The sequence below is a fragment of the Triticum urartu genome, chromosome 7A (genome assembly GCF_056163025.1).
Source record: "Triticum urartu cultivar PI428250 chromosome 7A, HENAU_Tu73, whole genome shotgun sequence".
NCBI classification, from domain to species: Eukaryota; Viridiplantae; Streptophyta; class Magnoliopsida; order Poales; family Poaceae; genus Triticum; species Triticum urartu.
This window is the reverse complement of record NC_141879.1, coordinates 683,263,885-683,279,585: the sequence shown is the minus strand read 5'-3', so window position 1 is coordinate 683,279,585 and position 15,701 is coordinate 683,263,885. Positions and strand designations below refer to the sequence as shown.

At 48.7% G+C, this 15,701-nt stretch overlaps 1 protein-coding gene across 1 annotated transcript; it reads right to left on the bottom strand.

Annotated features, from left to right (window-relative positions):
* Positions 1–267: 267 nt before the first annotated feature.
* On the bottom strand, positions 268–1,994 carry LOC125521326 (aspartyl protease family protein At5g10770-like). Its single transcript, XM_048686384.2, has 2 exons — positions 1,844–1,994; positions 268–1,722 (listed from the first exon to the last, which is right to left on the bottom strand). Exons 1-2 carry the CDS (start codon positions 1,989–1,991, stop codon positions 485–487), a joined length of 1,386 nt encoding a protein of 461 aa, XP_048542341.1. The 5' UTR covers positions 1,992–1,994; the 3' UTR covers positions 268–484.
* Between the last annotated feature and the right edge of the window lie 13,707 nt (positions 1,995–15,701).

Here is a 15,701-nt window from a genome sequence, read left to right as displayed (position 1 = left end):
GGGATTGGATAAGATAGGGTGCTGCTTTCAGGGATTTAGAGTTCAGGGTTCATTTCCGATCCCGACTACGAGTTCAAGGTTTTTTTAAGGGGTGTGTTTAGGACATATCTAGATGTGACATAATTATATCACGTCCAAGCAAATGTCCATTCTGTATGTGGTTTATTTTAATTTTTTTGCTGCATTATATATTTGTGGGAGCTTGGACGTGACTTTCTTAAAAAACATGTAGATGTAAATTAGACAACTTGTTTTTTAAGACTTTTTTCATTCTTATTAAACTACCCGAAGACAATTACAAGTATGTTTTGGTTGGTAGTTTGCATGCTTGCATCACGTTGCAAGTCGAAGCACTATAGTGCGCTGATGGTTTGGCCCACTTCATGTACTATGACACTTTTACTATATGTAGCTCGCAGCAGCAAACAAGTATACGACGAACTTGATATCCCAATAGTATGAACGGTGTCCTTGTGCGCGCCGATCAGCATGCGCCAGCCTTGAACCCCACGGCGCCGCCGCCAACATCGTACAGCACCTCGATCGTCCGCTGCTGCACGTTGCCGATGATGCCAAGGGAGCTGTCATCGCTGTTGGCCGCAAAGGCGAGGCAGCTGTCCAGAATGATCCCGTCGGTGGCGAGGTCGACGACGACTTCCCCGGAGAACACCAGTGCGACGCTCGGTATGTTGATGGTGGACTGGCCGCTGAAGTCGAAGCACGTGTCGAAGATGCCCATAGGCTGCGCCGGCGGGTACTGCTTCATGCCGGCCTTGAACGCCGACGATAGCGCAGAGTACGCGGTCGCCGGCAGCCGCGTTATGATTGTGCCGGAGTCCATGATCGACCTGCCGGAGAAGACCGAGGCGGGTATGTTGAGCTGCCTGCCTCCCACCCTGATGGCCTCAAGGAGCACGCCGTAGTACGACGGGACCTGACTGCTCCTCAACATCTGTGTCTTGGAGAAACCTGAGGTTGCTGCGCCGAGGGTGAGGAACCCAGAGGAGTCCGGAGTCGGTGGGAGGCAGTACGAGAAGGCCTTGCCGAAGGTCCCCGCGGTCTGGGTGGCGAGCGACTGAGCGCCGCCGCCGAGCCCCATGAGCCCATCGGTCTGGTCTTCGAGAAGGTTGCCCGACTCAGACTGGCTGCATCCGAACTGGAAGTTGCTGACGGAGCTGGAGCCCAGCGCGAGCTTGTCGGAGCTGTACGTCCCGGTCCCGCTCGAACCGTCGCCGTATTTGACCATGTACTGGCACTGGGAGCCGGAGCAGCCGTTCCCCTCATGGCTCTGGCTGAGCTGCGCGCAGGCGGCGGAGCTGCAGGAGAAGGGTGAGTAGGTGCTCGACGAGCTGGGGTCGAAGAGCGAGTCCGCCTGGGTGTGGCACTGCGAGCACGGCTTGCACTGCACCCAGGACACGTCGCTGCCGGTGTCGATGAGCATGGTCTGGGTCATGGCCGGCGAGCCGATGCCGACGGTGATCAAGTACTCCAGCGTTCCCAGGGAGGTGCCCAGCGTGGTCGGCACGGTAACGTCCGATTGCTCCACGTCACCTGCGCCACCCTTGACGCCGGAGTACTTCCGTCTGATGTAGGCGGCCCGGAGCTGGTCACGCCGGAGCATCTCCTCCAAGGTCGGCGCCTTGGTGGAGGGCACAGGCGAGGGCGAGCACGGGCCGTGCCGGTGGTGCAACGGCACGGTGACGCCGCCGGATGATGGAGTCACTGAAACAACCGAACAGAGAAAACACGATGACAAACGTACGTGCTCAAAATATCCTCAAAATAGTGCAATGAAAACCAATCGAATTGCATGCATGTGCGTTCATGGACAATGCTACTGCACCTTTGGGCTGGGAGCAGTTGACGGCGGCAGATTTCAAAGAGCCAGCGTGCAGAACCTTGTAGGTGCGAAGATCGTATCCTTCGTGAGCAACGAGAGTGTGAAGACAGGTGCACAGCAGGAGAATCACAAGCTTCGGAATAGATGCCATGGCTGAGATGCAGTGAGCTGCAGCTGCAGCATGCGAGCCCTGCTTTTATACCGCATGCGTATAAAAAAACAAAAGATAGAAGTAAATATCGCATGATTCGATTGTGATTTGTGAAAACAAGCATTGTATTACTGGGCAAAATGTGTGGTGAACCTACGTGAGAATGCTTGTGAAAACAAGCATTGTATTATTGGATCAGGCACCGTATATCAGGATTATTTGTTGAGCCGACGGAGCGCGACGTGGGTTCATACGGCAACTTACTAACTCCCCTGTGGTGCGGGAAAGATTGATCGAAGAGTACAAAACGATGATGGGACGTATTTCAAACCGTATGCGGATTCTTTCCTGCCTGCGAATGCGACCTCCGGCCGGGGTGGTTTTCAACTGGGCAGATAATGCCGCCGGCCGTGCGCGTGCGCGCTTTTGTCCGAGTACGAGAGCCCGACCGGAGGGAGCGACGCTGGTAGCAACACCGGACTCGGACTTCACCTCGCGTGAGAACGCAGAGTACGAGAGCCCGGCCGGCCGGAGCAAGTATCCGACGTAGCCCGGCCACCCGTTTTGCTTCTCGGTCGATCGGCGAGGTATTGCGGCGTGCTAGCGTGGGAAAACGGGGCGTGCGTCACATCGTACCGCAGCGACAACGTACGGCGGGGTTGCTGTCTCCGTGGAATTCGTGCGACTACCCTGGGCTCTCGGTCGAGCTCAGCTGTGTGGCGTGGCGTGGCTTCGGCTGCACCGGGTGGTGCATGCGTGGGGTTCGAAGTAGGATCTAAAAAAACATTATTCAGCTTCGCCTAAGACGATAGACAGCCTAAAAGCTAAGCTACTTTGACCTAAAAACTATTTACATACATGAATCTGACGATCTCCCTCACCACCGACGATTGAGGTCATCGACAGAGGGGAGCCGCCGGAGAACAACGGCGGAGGAACTCCTTAGCGACGGGGCACTGGCGAGATCTCCTTTCCTTCGAGAGGAGGAGAGAATGATGCGTCTGTTGTTCGCTTCGGCTGGCCTGTATCGTTGATCATCTTCTCTACTACCTGTATCTGCGCACGTGTCCATCTTTTAATTTACTAGCTTATGCCCGCGCGGCGGCATGCCGCGCCTATGACAACGGAATTGTGTGTGCGCTACGTTAGCGAGGTAATGATTAAATCTTTATTTTCTTTGAAAACAAATGGTTAAATCTTTATCATTTGGAGCAAAGTACTGTATGTTTTAGTGCTACCCCGTAAGGTGATAGTTGACCGAATGAACCAAAGAAAATAGGGTTTGCATTTATATTTGATGAAGTACAAAGAGGGCGTTACATGGCATAGAGAACAGTTTGTTTTTCATAACACCTAGATCACCAAGGATACATATAAAAAAATCACCAAGGATAGTGGAAACAATTAGTGCGCCATGAAGGGGGTGGGTTGTTGTACAGAAGTCTATTAATCTATTATAATTTGCTCTTTGCAACAACTGCTTGTATTTCATCATCATGGAGAATACACTATAGAATATGTTAAAATATACTACCTCCGACTCAAAATAAGTGTATCAAGGTCGTAGATTAAAATCGTGGGAGAAACGATTTCACGGCTGGCTCTCCCAACAGCTATAGAGGCCGCCATAGTGAGCAATAGCGGCAAATAGCGAAAAAATTCTGGTGGGAGAGATGATTTCTGAAGGATTTTGCTGATTTTTGAGCCATTTAGAGGGATATGTGGAGAATTTTGCAGTAGCAGCCATAGCGTAGCGGGGAGGCTCCTGGGCAACTATAACGCAGCTATCACAACTATTTCACGGGCGATTTTGGGACGGAGAGAGTAGGAGATCACGCCATGACCAAAGCACAAAAACAAGGTACCGGGACAATATATAATTCTTAGGAGAACCTGGAATATTAAAATTTGGTGCATACACCTACCCTGCCGGGTTTGTGCCTTTGATGAAGTAGTAGATAGCTTGCGCGAATGCTTGGATATGATTGTCTGCCGGTCTTGGATGTCTGTATCAGTGTATTTGACTGTTGGATCGTTGTTGCTTGGGCGCTGCTGGTACATATGAAGCGGAAAAATGTCAAAAAAGTTGTCGTAAGTATTTTATAGGATTTTGAGTTGTCTGGCGAATTTTTTTGCAAGGACCTTTGCTTAGCCACGTGGTTCATGTGCATGGCATTTCTCTTTTCTGTTTTTGGTGATGTAAATCTTTGTATCCATTAGATTAACCTCCTTTCCCAGTTGCTTAGATCAGGCAATATATCTGTCATGTCCTGTTTTAGTTGGAGTGCGTACTGCATTGTCAGTATTGGTAAATGCAAGAACGTTTCAGAACTTATAGCTAGTAAAAGTTCAAATCTGCACCGAGTTTAGAGTGTAACAATTAATGAAATATTCTATACAGTACATTCGTAAATGCCAAAGACTCGAGTAATGAACCAGAAAATTCGAATTCCTCGATTCGGTGAAAATATTTGCAACATTGCCTACTGGTGAGTCCTTGCAATTGCAACTGAGTTCATCTCTATGATGCATCTAAACTTAAATAACTTGACGCCAAAATCGGCAAACGTTGAACACTAAAATTGTTGTACCAATCTCCACCCATCCATCTTCTCTACAGAACATAACACTGAACAATTCCTCTTATTGCTGCCTAAAACGGAATACTGTAATACTCATCAAACAATCTTCATAAGCGAAATCTACATGCATCGACAACTTACAGAATATGATGCGATTGAATTTGTCCCTAAAACTCTCAACTCTCCGTAATTGAACAAAACTAAAAGTTTCATATCACATCATTCAGTATCCTGAAGGATATGAAGAGAAAAAAATCAGCGAAATGTAGTCTACCGATTTGTTAGTTTCATTGACCAGCAAGAACGCATTATCATTTTACAACAAAAGAAAGCATCTACAAGTAGATGCATTGAGGCGATAAATGGAAAAACTGAACGAGAGACTGCTTTGTTATCCTTCCAGAATTCTTTGACGAACCCAAAAGTGGAATAAAGTACTCCAAGGTTCTGACAGTAGATTGCAAAATTGCAGCTAAGTTATTAGGAGGTCCACTTACTTGGCGGCGAAGCTTTCGGTCATGGCCTTTTCCATGGCGGCGAAGAAGTCATCAATCTCTGCCACCGTTAGCATCCTTCCTCTCATCCTTTGGTCTAAGTGGAACAGCGCTGCGGTCTTCGTTCTTGACGGATACCTCCTGCGTGTTGCGTTTGTGCTTTTGCTTCTCCGGCACCTGGCTCGAGTCCAGGTTGCTCAAATCTACAGGAGAACGGCTTGACGGCGTCGTCTCCCTCATTGATTACCACAATTTAGATCGAAAGAAAAATCCGTTCAAGTTTAGCCTGCATTAGTAGAAAACAATGACCAATTCAGAAGAATTCGGTCGTTTTCAAGGGAGTATTGACTCATCTGCCCAGGCCACCGTATTCAGCATGCCTGAAGACCAAGACAACCAGAACCAAATCTCGTAATTAAGCACAACAGAAACAACTCGACCAACAACACGGATTAACGGATAATTCTAGGTCAGAGTCAGACACGCACCTCCACTTCGTCGCCGCTCCTCTCTCTAGCCACCACGTCCGCCGCTGTGGACACTGTTCTTGCGAACGCGAGACCCTTGCCACGACGGCCTCGTCCGATGTTCGTCCACAGCCTCCTCTGATCCGCTCTCTAGTCAATCAACCAACAGGAGGTCGAGAGCGCAGCCCCAACTCCCGTCTCCTTCCACGGCTTCCAACACCGAACGTGGCCAGTTGTTTGGATACAGTTTCTCTGCACCACCTGGGCTGCTTTCTATTCACAATCCGAGTAGGAACACAGAGAAGGAGAGCCCGCCCCGGGAAGAAGAAGAAGGCCGGTCGAGAGAAATGAGAGGATCAAGAGGAGGAGGGACGCTACATGTAGAGACATCGGTAGTACTTGTAGAGCACCGGACGGCCGCCTCGGGTCAGATACTCAGATTCATACATGGCCACCTCGCCTTGTGAAGAGGGGAGGGAGGGAAACGGCGATTGGCCGCGACACCGCACGGGAAAAGCGAATGGATTGGGGCAGACGGGGCCTGAGGCGTAATGGCGTATACAAATCAGGAAGCACACCTCCATCTCCATATTTATAGGACGAAACTGGGACGGACGACCTTCTCCTAGAAAAATCGGATGAAGAGGCGCCGAGATACATCCAGAGCTAATGCTGTCAGCGGCAAGAGAAATTAGGAGCGCATGCAACGCTACATGCAAGCACCTGGTCATGATGTGCCCTCGTCAACATGCACGACCGACCTCAGACTCAAATCCAGTCAACAGTCTGCACCTTAAACAATAATCGCTAAATGCACACAGAAACGCAAAAATCATGTTGAGAAAATTTACGACGGAAACTACAGTCACAAGGGAACTGTACACCCTCCCATCCCAAAATAATACACGTGCCGGCAAGCCAAACATTCAGAAGTTGCTTTCACCCAAGTGGTGAAATGTGAGAGCAAAATCATCCTCAGAAATAGGGGTTTGGGTATTTTATTTATGAAAACGGAGGCAAAAAATTCAGCACGGTTCCGATTCAAACACAGGCCAAAAGTGGTGGATTATATTCCAACACGCCATAATTCCTACTGTGCACGTGCAACACTCCATATAATTCCTTCCTCAAAGTAAAACACAACGGTAACTCATTGGATCGGAATCGTTAGTGCTACTTGTCTCGCTCTATCCTGGCTACACGCTAACTGAAGAGAGTGTGGCCACTAAACCATGAGGTTGTGTGTAGGAAATAAATTGTTTGAGGAGGTAGTATCTGTAAAACTTAAGTGAACTGTGTTATCAGGTTTTCGCCCGTAGAATGTTTTGAGCCGAACATTCGCATTTTCGCCCGTGGAATGTTTTGAGCCGAATATTCGCAGCGGGTTTACTGACAGTGCACCAACCCGCTTCCCTTCTTTTCCTTCTCCTCCATGCTTGTATGAGGCCGTCGAACTTTGTATTTCCGTTAAGCAATTACTCCCTTCGTTTCTAAATATAAGTCTTTTTCGAAATTTCAATGTAGAGCATACAAAGCAAAATGAGTAAATCTACACTTTAAAATATGTCTACATACATTTGTATGTAGTCTATATTGAAATCTTTCTAAAAGGACTTATATTTAGGAACGGAGTGAGTAATGAAAAGGGGATGCCCGGTTGAAAAAAAAAACGGCAGAGCTTTTTGCCACGGCCGAAGGGGCGACGCGCGGCAGCAGGTGGGTCGAGGCGACGACGGGAAGACCTCGGGGAGGCAGCGGGGACCGCGTATCGCGGCACTACGGCCCGAAGGGGCGACGCAACGGCGACGCGCGGGTCGATGCAACCATGGGGACGACCTCGGGGCAGCGGCTGGGATCGCGTATCGCGGCACTATGGCCCAAAGGGGCGACGCAGCGGCGATGAGCGAGTCGATGCAGCCGCGCGGAGAACCACGGGCCGGCGGCGCTGCGACCCAACGGGGCGACGCAGCGGCAGCTCGTTGCTTGATCGATGGAGGTGCTTGCTGAACTCGGGGGCAATATCTTCACGGGACCTTCGGAGGCGCGAGCAACCGACGGGCCAGGTCGGTCGCGGGGCGTAGATGAGGCGGATCGCGACGGCGAGCATGTGATCAAGCCGATCACGCGCGAGGCGGGGAGGCCGCTCGGTGGAGGTGGGGTGGCAGTTGAGTCCGAGATGAAGCCGGCGATGACGGACGGTGTGGGACGTCGTGCGACAGGCACCCGGGCTGCCAAAGCAGCGAGGCCCGAGTGACCAATGTAGCAGCGACGCCCGAGCTGAGACAGTCGACGAGCCTGACGCCGCCGGGGACGAGGCCGGCGAGGTAGACCGCAGGGCCGCCATGCAGACGTGGCGGAGGCGGGTGGCGTGGATCGATGGACGGGCAGAGCTCACTACCCGCGCATGCTGGAGGAAGATGGTATCGTTTGTAATTTTCATGTTCTTTTGGGATGCCTTGTAAAAGTTTACCACTTCTTTTTAGGTACAGTAAAGATTTGGTATTGTAATATATGGCCTTTGGACTTTCTCAATTTTTTTGAAAGGGTTCTTCTAATGCATGCATGAGGTGTACCTCACCGAAAAATGGAAGTCTCACGAATTGGGGTGGCATTTATTTATTATCACGGTTGTTTACTGAATGCTTGGCTGATCCAATTGTTTGGCCCCGCACGTCTTCTTCTGGTGCTAAATGCCTTCCGATGCAAGTCCAGCCTTCGACACCAACTTAAGTCTCATGAGCAAGCTTGCTCCTCGGTCTCGACGAATGCCTCGAGCCCTATTTGGATGTATGTTTACAGTTGCTTTCAGAATGCTTTAGAGGTTCACATTGGACCCTTCCAGCAAGCATACCCTGTCCTAAGCGTGCCATTAGGTGGATCTGGATCATGGCCCTCGCCTGCCTCCCCTGCAATCGCTTGTTGCTTCCTCCGAGTGTTGATGCAGAGGACGCCAACTCTGTCCATTAGGGAGAGGTCAATCAAGCTTTAGAAGATAGACCAATCCAAAGAAATTCTATGGAAGACTGAAGCCATATTGAATCTTGTAATAGAGAGGGCAGAGGGGATCTGTAAATCAATAGTGGTGCTGAATAGAGAAAACATTGCAGATATTCAATAGGTTACAGTAGAACTGAATATATCCATAAGTAGATGGAGATGAAGTGATTCACAGAAAAACGTAGTACATCGATCACTTCTATTTCCAAATTTTGGAACTTGTTAAAATGTGCAATTTGACTTGCTGGGAAGAAAATGCCAATGTTCTTCTGTAGACAGAAAGGGCACAATAGAAATATGATGCCATTAAGGAACAAAAGTGTAGCATCATCAATATCTGAAAAAACACAGATGAAATGTTTTGTTCAAAATAGATAGTTCAGTATATCGCAGAGAAATCATGGGAACTGTTGCAACTAAATGTAAGAAGCCTGAGCACTATTTCTGATTGTTTATCCATTCATACAAAAAAAAAATCTCAAGTACTGAATGAGGTGTGCCTGTAGCTTTAGCTGTATTAGAAGGCAATAAATCCGTCAAGAAATACCTGCAGGTTTATCAGGCAAGTGCAGTTGAGGGCAGCCCAAGATGGGCTCATGACAGCGGCATAATCCATGTCGTTCAGGCGGTACAACAAGGCGGAATTGATACACCACAAAAAACCAGCAATAAACTGTAAATTATGGACCATATACTGACATTAAGATTTCTATGTTCTTTCAATATTGAAGACGTACATTGGAGAACTCATTACATTTCTATGTTCCTTCAATATTGAAGAAGCACACAGGGGAGATCGTTACAAAACTAAATCAAAACACCATAAAGAGGACCGTCATGGCTTCAATTTCATGAAGTAGAAAGCCATTAAATTAAATATCCAGAATATATCATACCAACAATCCTAATGACTGCTTGGATCATGATTTATATGAGACCTGCAACCGAATCCAGGTAGTAAACATGAAGTATATGTCCGGTTATATACCTTGTTGCTGATTCTTGGAGAGAAGAAGCACAGCATGATTATTAAAAACATCAGCATCAACTCTAGTACTGAATAATGTGCTCTTCCAAAAAAAGGGTGTACTAACATCTGGACATTTGGTACAGGTCATAGTCTATTTCACAGGCAGCAACATCAACAGCAACAAAAGATTATTATACATTAATAGAGAACAAGGGTCGCAACAAGATCACATCACGACAGCACACCATGTAAGATGACACTGGATTGGTGATAATACGGATGGACACTACATCAAACTATATAGAAAGACAGACATCATCTCATATTGGCACAACTAGTTGAACACTCAACCTCTGAGTACGACGAAACCATCTTTATCCTTGGGATATGAGGAGTAATCTTTGTACTCCATCACTTGTACGCCATCAGGCGTGTACTCTGCCCAGAGCCTCTCGTGTTTCTCTTCCATCATAGCTATGAACGCGTCGAATTCTTCGGCAGAGAGGAGCTCACCGTCATCCTTCTTATTGATGATATCACAGGCCAATTCCTCATGCTCCTGCTTCTGCTTCGAGATCTTGTGCTCCTCAGAGAAGCCGGCGACCGCCTGCATCTTCTCGGCAGCCCCATCTCCCTCGGAACTGCAGCCCTTGCTCGGATGGCCACGACGGGCGGCCCGGGCCTTCCTTTTGGTGGCGGGCTGAACCTTCTCGCAGGAGACCGCGTCCTCCACCTTGGTGCACGGATTTAGCGAAAACCCTCCGGTGGACATCGTTCCTCCCGGATCTGATCGCTGATCGCCGGATGTTGGCTGGAGGACGATTTGATGGTTTCTTGGTTGGGGAATCGTGGATTTGTGGAGCGGCGGTGCCCAGTAGATCTGCTCCGGTCCGAAGACAGATTCCCTCTTCGTGTCGAATTTTGCTGCATTGGCCTAAGGTCAGGTTCAAACACAGGCCGAAAGTTGTGGATTATTCCAACACGTCATAATTCCTGCTGTGCACTGCAACACGCCATAATAATTCCTCAAAGTAAAACACAACGCTAACTCCTTGGATCGGAATCGTTTAGTACTACTATCTAGCTTTATCTTTTTCCCCTTTTTATACCAAGAAGATAATAACTACTGTAAAACTTCGCCAAAAGTACGTAGCATCTCAAACATAATAAAAATTACATCAAGATTTCAAAACCACCGAACGACCACTACTGCTGTCAGAACGTGCCACCGACGCGTCGATGTCGCCACTCCCCTACCGAAGCCGACTTGCGGTTGGGAGTTATTTCTTAAAGACAAGGCACATGTGTTATCTCCGGAAATTTCCGGGTACCGTTCTTATTTTGCGAGAAAATTTCCGATCTATTCATCTTCAAACATGATGGTACAACGAATACCAGAAATAATAGAAATTACAACCAGATCTGTAGACTATCTAGCGACGACTACAAGCACTGAAGCGAGGCGAAGGCGCGCCGCGGTCATCGCCCCTCCATCGCCGGAGTACAACCTTATGAGGGTACCGTTTGATAATGCCTTTTCACTCTTGATTGTAGCCAATCCTCCAAATCTTATGAGGGGGGCGGTGTATGCACTAGTAGAAAAACGACTTTTAGTACCCGTTCTGGAACCGGTACTAAAGAGTGGGGACTAAAGGTCCCCCCCTTTAGTCCCGGTTCAACACGAACCGGGACCAAAGGCCCACCACGTGGCACGAGGCGAGCCGTGGTCTGGGGGACCTTTAGTCCCGGTTGGTAAGGATTTTTTATTTTTATTTTTGAAATAAAGCAAAAACAGCCCGCCTACTGGGCCGGCACGGCATGCATACGACTAGAAACCCAATCTTTAGTTGGGCCAGGATGCAGGCCCGTACAACCCAGTAGGCCCCATAGGCAGAAGACTTGCAATAGGCCCACAAAGGCCTGCTTAGAGAGGAGCTTGACACGGTAGCTGCGACGGGGCTTATAAACCGATGCGAGCTCCTCTCAACTAGTGAGGTGGGACTAAACATTGTGCACTGCGGGTGGCAGCGGACCACCTTTATTACCGGTTGGTGGCTCCAATCGGTACTAAAGGGGGGGTCTTTAGTACCGGTTGGAGCCACCAACCCGTACTAAAGGCCACCACCTTTAATACCGGCTGGTGGCTCCAACCGGTACTAAAGAACCCCCCCCCCCTTTAGTACGGGTTGGAGCCACCAACCCATACTAAAGGCCACCACCTCTTTAGTACCGGTTCGTGCCACAAACCGGTACTAAAGGTTCGCCACGAACCGGTACTAATGAGCGCCGCCCGCCTGGCCATTGGAATCGGCACTAATGGTTACATTAGTGCCGGTTCAATTACAAACCGGGACTAATGAGTTTGACATTAGATCCTTTTTCTACTAGTGATGGACCATGTGCAGAGAGTAGTTCATGGAGGATGGCCCACACAGTTTTTATATTTTGTTAAACATTCCCTTGTGCTGGTGCAAATTCGGTGACAAATGTCCCATGGAGTGGCCGAGCTCATCACCTTAGGATTGACCATGATTGGATGCATTGTGATCATGTGGAAACCGCAGACACCATCAGCCAGGGAAAAGAAGATAAGCGGCAACATATGTGTGTTACAGTGTTGAAACAGATGAAATATTCTTACTAGGGTCTTGAGCCATGCTTATTGAGCTAGAGGCGTATGATTTTTTTTCCTTCCGTTGCAACACACGGGCATGCTTGCTCGTTATTCTAAAAGACTCCTACATAGTCCGCCAAGCTGGAGCACAAAGAACTCCACCAAGTCTATCTCGTACGCCACAGGCACTACTAGGAAAAGGGATAAAGATGAAATTAACATTAATGGCGCACCAGAGAAGTGGTGCGCCACTACTATATACTAATGGTGCACCATGTGGAGATGCGCCATTAGTGTGGAAGACATTAATGGCGCACCAGGCACACGGTGCGCCACTAGTAACAAAATGTTTTTTTTTCATTTTTTCAAACATACTAATGGCGCATCCGGGAGTGCGCCATTAGTAGTTAGAACTACTAATGGCGCACCAGCCATAGAGTGCGCCACTACTGTATTTTTTTACTTTTTTGCAAAACTACTAATGGCACACCGTTGCATAGTGCGCCATTACTAGTTTAAACTAGTAATGTCGCACTGTGCCACGGTGCGCCATTAGTATAATTTTTTTTTACTTTTTTGCAAAACTACTAATGGCGCATGTCTGTGTGGTGCACCATTAGTATATTGGGTTACTAATGGTGCATGTCTGTGTGGTGCGCCATTAGTAACCTGGGACCAGCTAGATATTTTTGGACAGCCACACCTACACACTCACTTTCCCCACTTCATTTCCCCCACCTCCTTCTCTAAGCTTGTCGGCTGCCTCCTCCTCCTCACCTCATTTGCACCATAGATTCATCAAAATTAAGTGTTGAAATTACCTTTTTTTGATAGGTAAGTAAGGGGAAAGCTATCTTCATGTTGTAGATCTACTTTTTTCTCCCTAGCTCGCTCCAACAACGTGCACATGCACTTTTTGTGGCCTAGCTAGATCTATGTATGTTTGTGGTGTTGCATATATGTTTGTGTTTGCAGGTACCGGCATTTGAAATGCGATAGTTGCCAATATTTTGCCGGAATGTTGATTCATTTCCGTTTCGGCAAGAATTTTGGCACTATGCATTCTTTTTGGTCCTATTTTTAGGGAAAGTCGTGTCAAATTTTTTCTTGGTTCTAAAATATTGTTTTGCTCTACCCCGCAGGCGACCATGGTCCGCACGATGACCGAAGGCATCGTGAATAGGTTTTTGAGCTCCGCGAAGGCCGAGATGCTTCAAAAGAACGAGACGGAGATAAGATGTCTGTGTCGAAGATGCAAGCTGAAGAGCCTTATTGCGGACCCGGATTCCAGGCAGGTGCGGGACCACTTGCTCTTGCGTGGTTTCATGGATGGCTATCGGTGGCAAGGTGATGAAGATGACTATGAAGTCGTCCATGGGGGCCGGGCAAGAAATGAGGAAGGGCAGTGTCGGTGTCAAAACCGACGGATCTCGGGTAGAGGGTCCCGAACTGTGCGTCTAGGCCGGATGGTAACAGGAGGCAAGGAACACGATGTTTTACCCAGGTTCGGGCCCTCTTGATGGAGGTAAAACCCTACGTCCTGCTTGATTAATATTGATGATATGGGTAGTACAAGAGTAGATCTACCACAAGATCAAGGAGGCTAAACCCTAAAAGCTAGCCTATGGTATGATTGTTGTATGATGAAGTTGTCCTACGGACTGAAACCCTCCGCTTTATATAGACACCGGAGAGGGTTAGGGTTACACAAAGTTGGTTACAATGGTAGGAGATCTAAATATCCGCATCGCCAAGCTTGCCTTCCACGCCAAGGAAAGTCTCATCCGGACACGGGACGAAGTCTTCAATCTTGTATCTTCATAGTCCTGGAGTCCGGCTGAAGGTATAGTCCGGCTACCCGGACACCCCCTAATCCAGGACTCCCTCAGGCAGCAAGACAACCACCGCGGCTCGGGCGAGCGAGAAGACGAAGAATCTCCAGGACATGATCACGACGGTGATGCTGTACACAATCATCATGTAGAAGATGTCGGACATGATGATGAGGAAGATGCCGGAGCAGACGAAGGGCATGTTCAAGAAGATCTAGATGCCGGAGGAGCAGACGACGATGGACCATCGATGGGCTGGGTGCAGGACCCTCATATTCAAGAGCTGCTTCTCAAGCAGACGGATAACGCAAGAGCTGCCGCCCGAGAGAAAGTCAAGCTGGATCAACTAGAGATAGACGCGGTTACTCCATTGTATGAAGGATGCAGACCCGAGGATACCCGCCTGAAAGTAACGCTCATGGCTTTGGAGATGAAGGTAAAACACAAAATGACTGACGCATGCTTCGACGAGAACATGTCATTCTGGCACGAACGTCTTCCCAAGGGGAACAAGTGCCCGACCAGTTTCGAGGAGGCGAAGAAAGTCGTGTGTCCTCTGGATTTACCGCACGTGAAATAACATGTGTGCATGAACAATTGCATCATTTATCAGGGCGAGCACGCGGAGTCTACCATATGTCCGGTGTGCGGCGTCACACGATACAAGAAGAGGAAGAAAGCTCCTCGAAAAGTGGTGTGGTACTTTCCCATCACTCCTCGTCTGCAACGGTATTTTGTGGACCCTAAGGTAGCAAAGCTCCTGCGTTGGCACGCGGATAGGGAGGAGAAGAAGCAAGAAGATGACGAGGTCTGTTTTCTGGAACTTGCCGTACTGGAAGATCCACCGTGTGCCTCACAGCCTTGATGCCATGCATATCACGAAGAATGTGTGTGAGAGTCTGCTTGGTACCCTGCTCAACATGCCAGAGAGGACCAAAGATGGGCCGAAAGCAAGGGCAGACTTGAAATCAATGGGCATCAGGCAGGAGCTTCACGCTAATGATGATGATGATGAGGCGAAGCAGGACACAGAAAGTCGTCGCAAAGGCAAAAAGGCCAAGAAGACCGGAAATGACTACCCTCCCGCGTGCTTCACTCTAAGTCAGGAGGAGATCGAGCAGTTTTTCACCTGCCTCGTAGGAGTAAAACTTCCTTACGGTTACGCGGGGAAGATAAGCAGATACCTAGACCCAGCGAAGCAGAAGTTCAGCGGGATGAAGTCTCATGACTGTCACGTGCTGATGACGCAGATACTTCCAGTTGCAATCCGTGGGATCATGGACGCGCACGTCCGTGAAACGCTATTTGGCCTATGCAACTTTTTCAACGTCATCTCTCGGAAGTCGGTTGGCGTGAGGCAACTCAGAAGGCTACAGGAAGAGATCGTGGTGATACTATGCGAGCTTGAGATGTACTTCCCGCCCGCATTCTTCGATGTTATGATGCATCTGCTGGTCCATATCGTGGAGGATATCATCCAACTCGGGCCGACGTTCCTGCACAGCATGATGTCGTTCGAAAGGATGAATGGTGTCATCAAAGGATACGTTCGCAACATGTCACGTCTAGAGCGAAGTATAGCCAGGGGCTTTCTGACCGAAGAGTGCATCTCCTACTACACGAATTATCTAGGCATCGAGAACCCCGTTGGTCTGCCCGTCAACAGGCACCTCGGCAGGCTCGCTGGATGGGGTCACCGTGAGGGTCTCCGCGAAATGCATGTCGACTTTGAGGGTGGACTCGCCGACTTTGAA

Excerpts from the sequence above, each read along its gene's own strand:
- LOC125521326 (XM_048686384.2), bottom strand. The coding sequence starts at position 1,991 with ATGGCATCTATTCCGAAGCTTGTGATTCTCCTGCTGTGCACCTGTCTT. Across the intron at positions 1,723-1,843 it reads CAACTGCTCCCAGCCCAAAG|TGACTCCATCATCCGGCGGC; the intron begins GTGCAGTAGCAT and ends CGGTTGTTTCAG.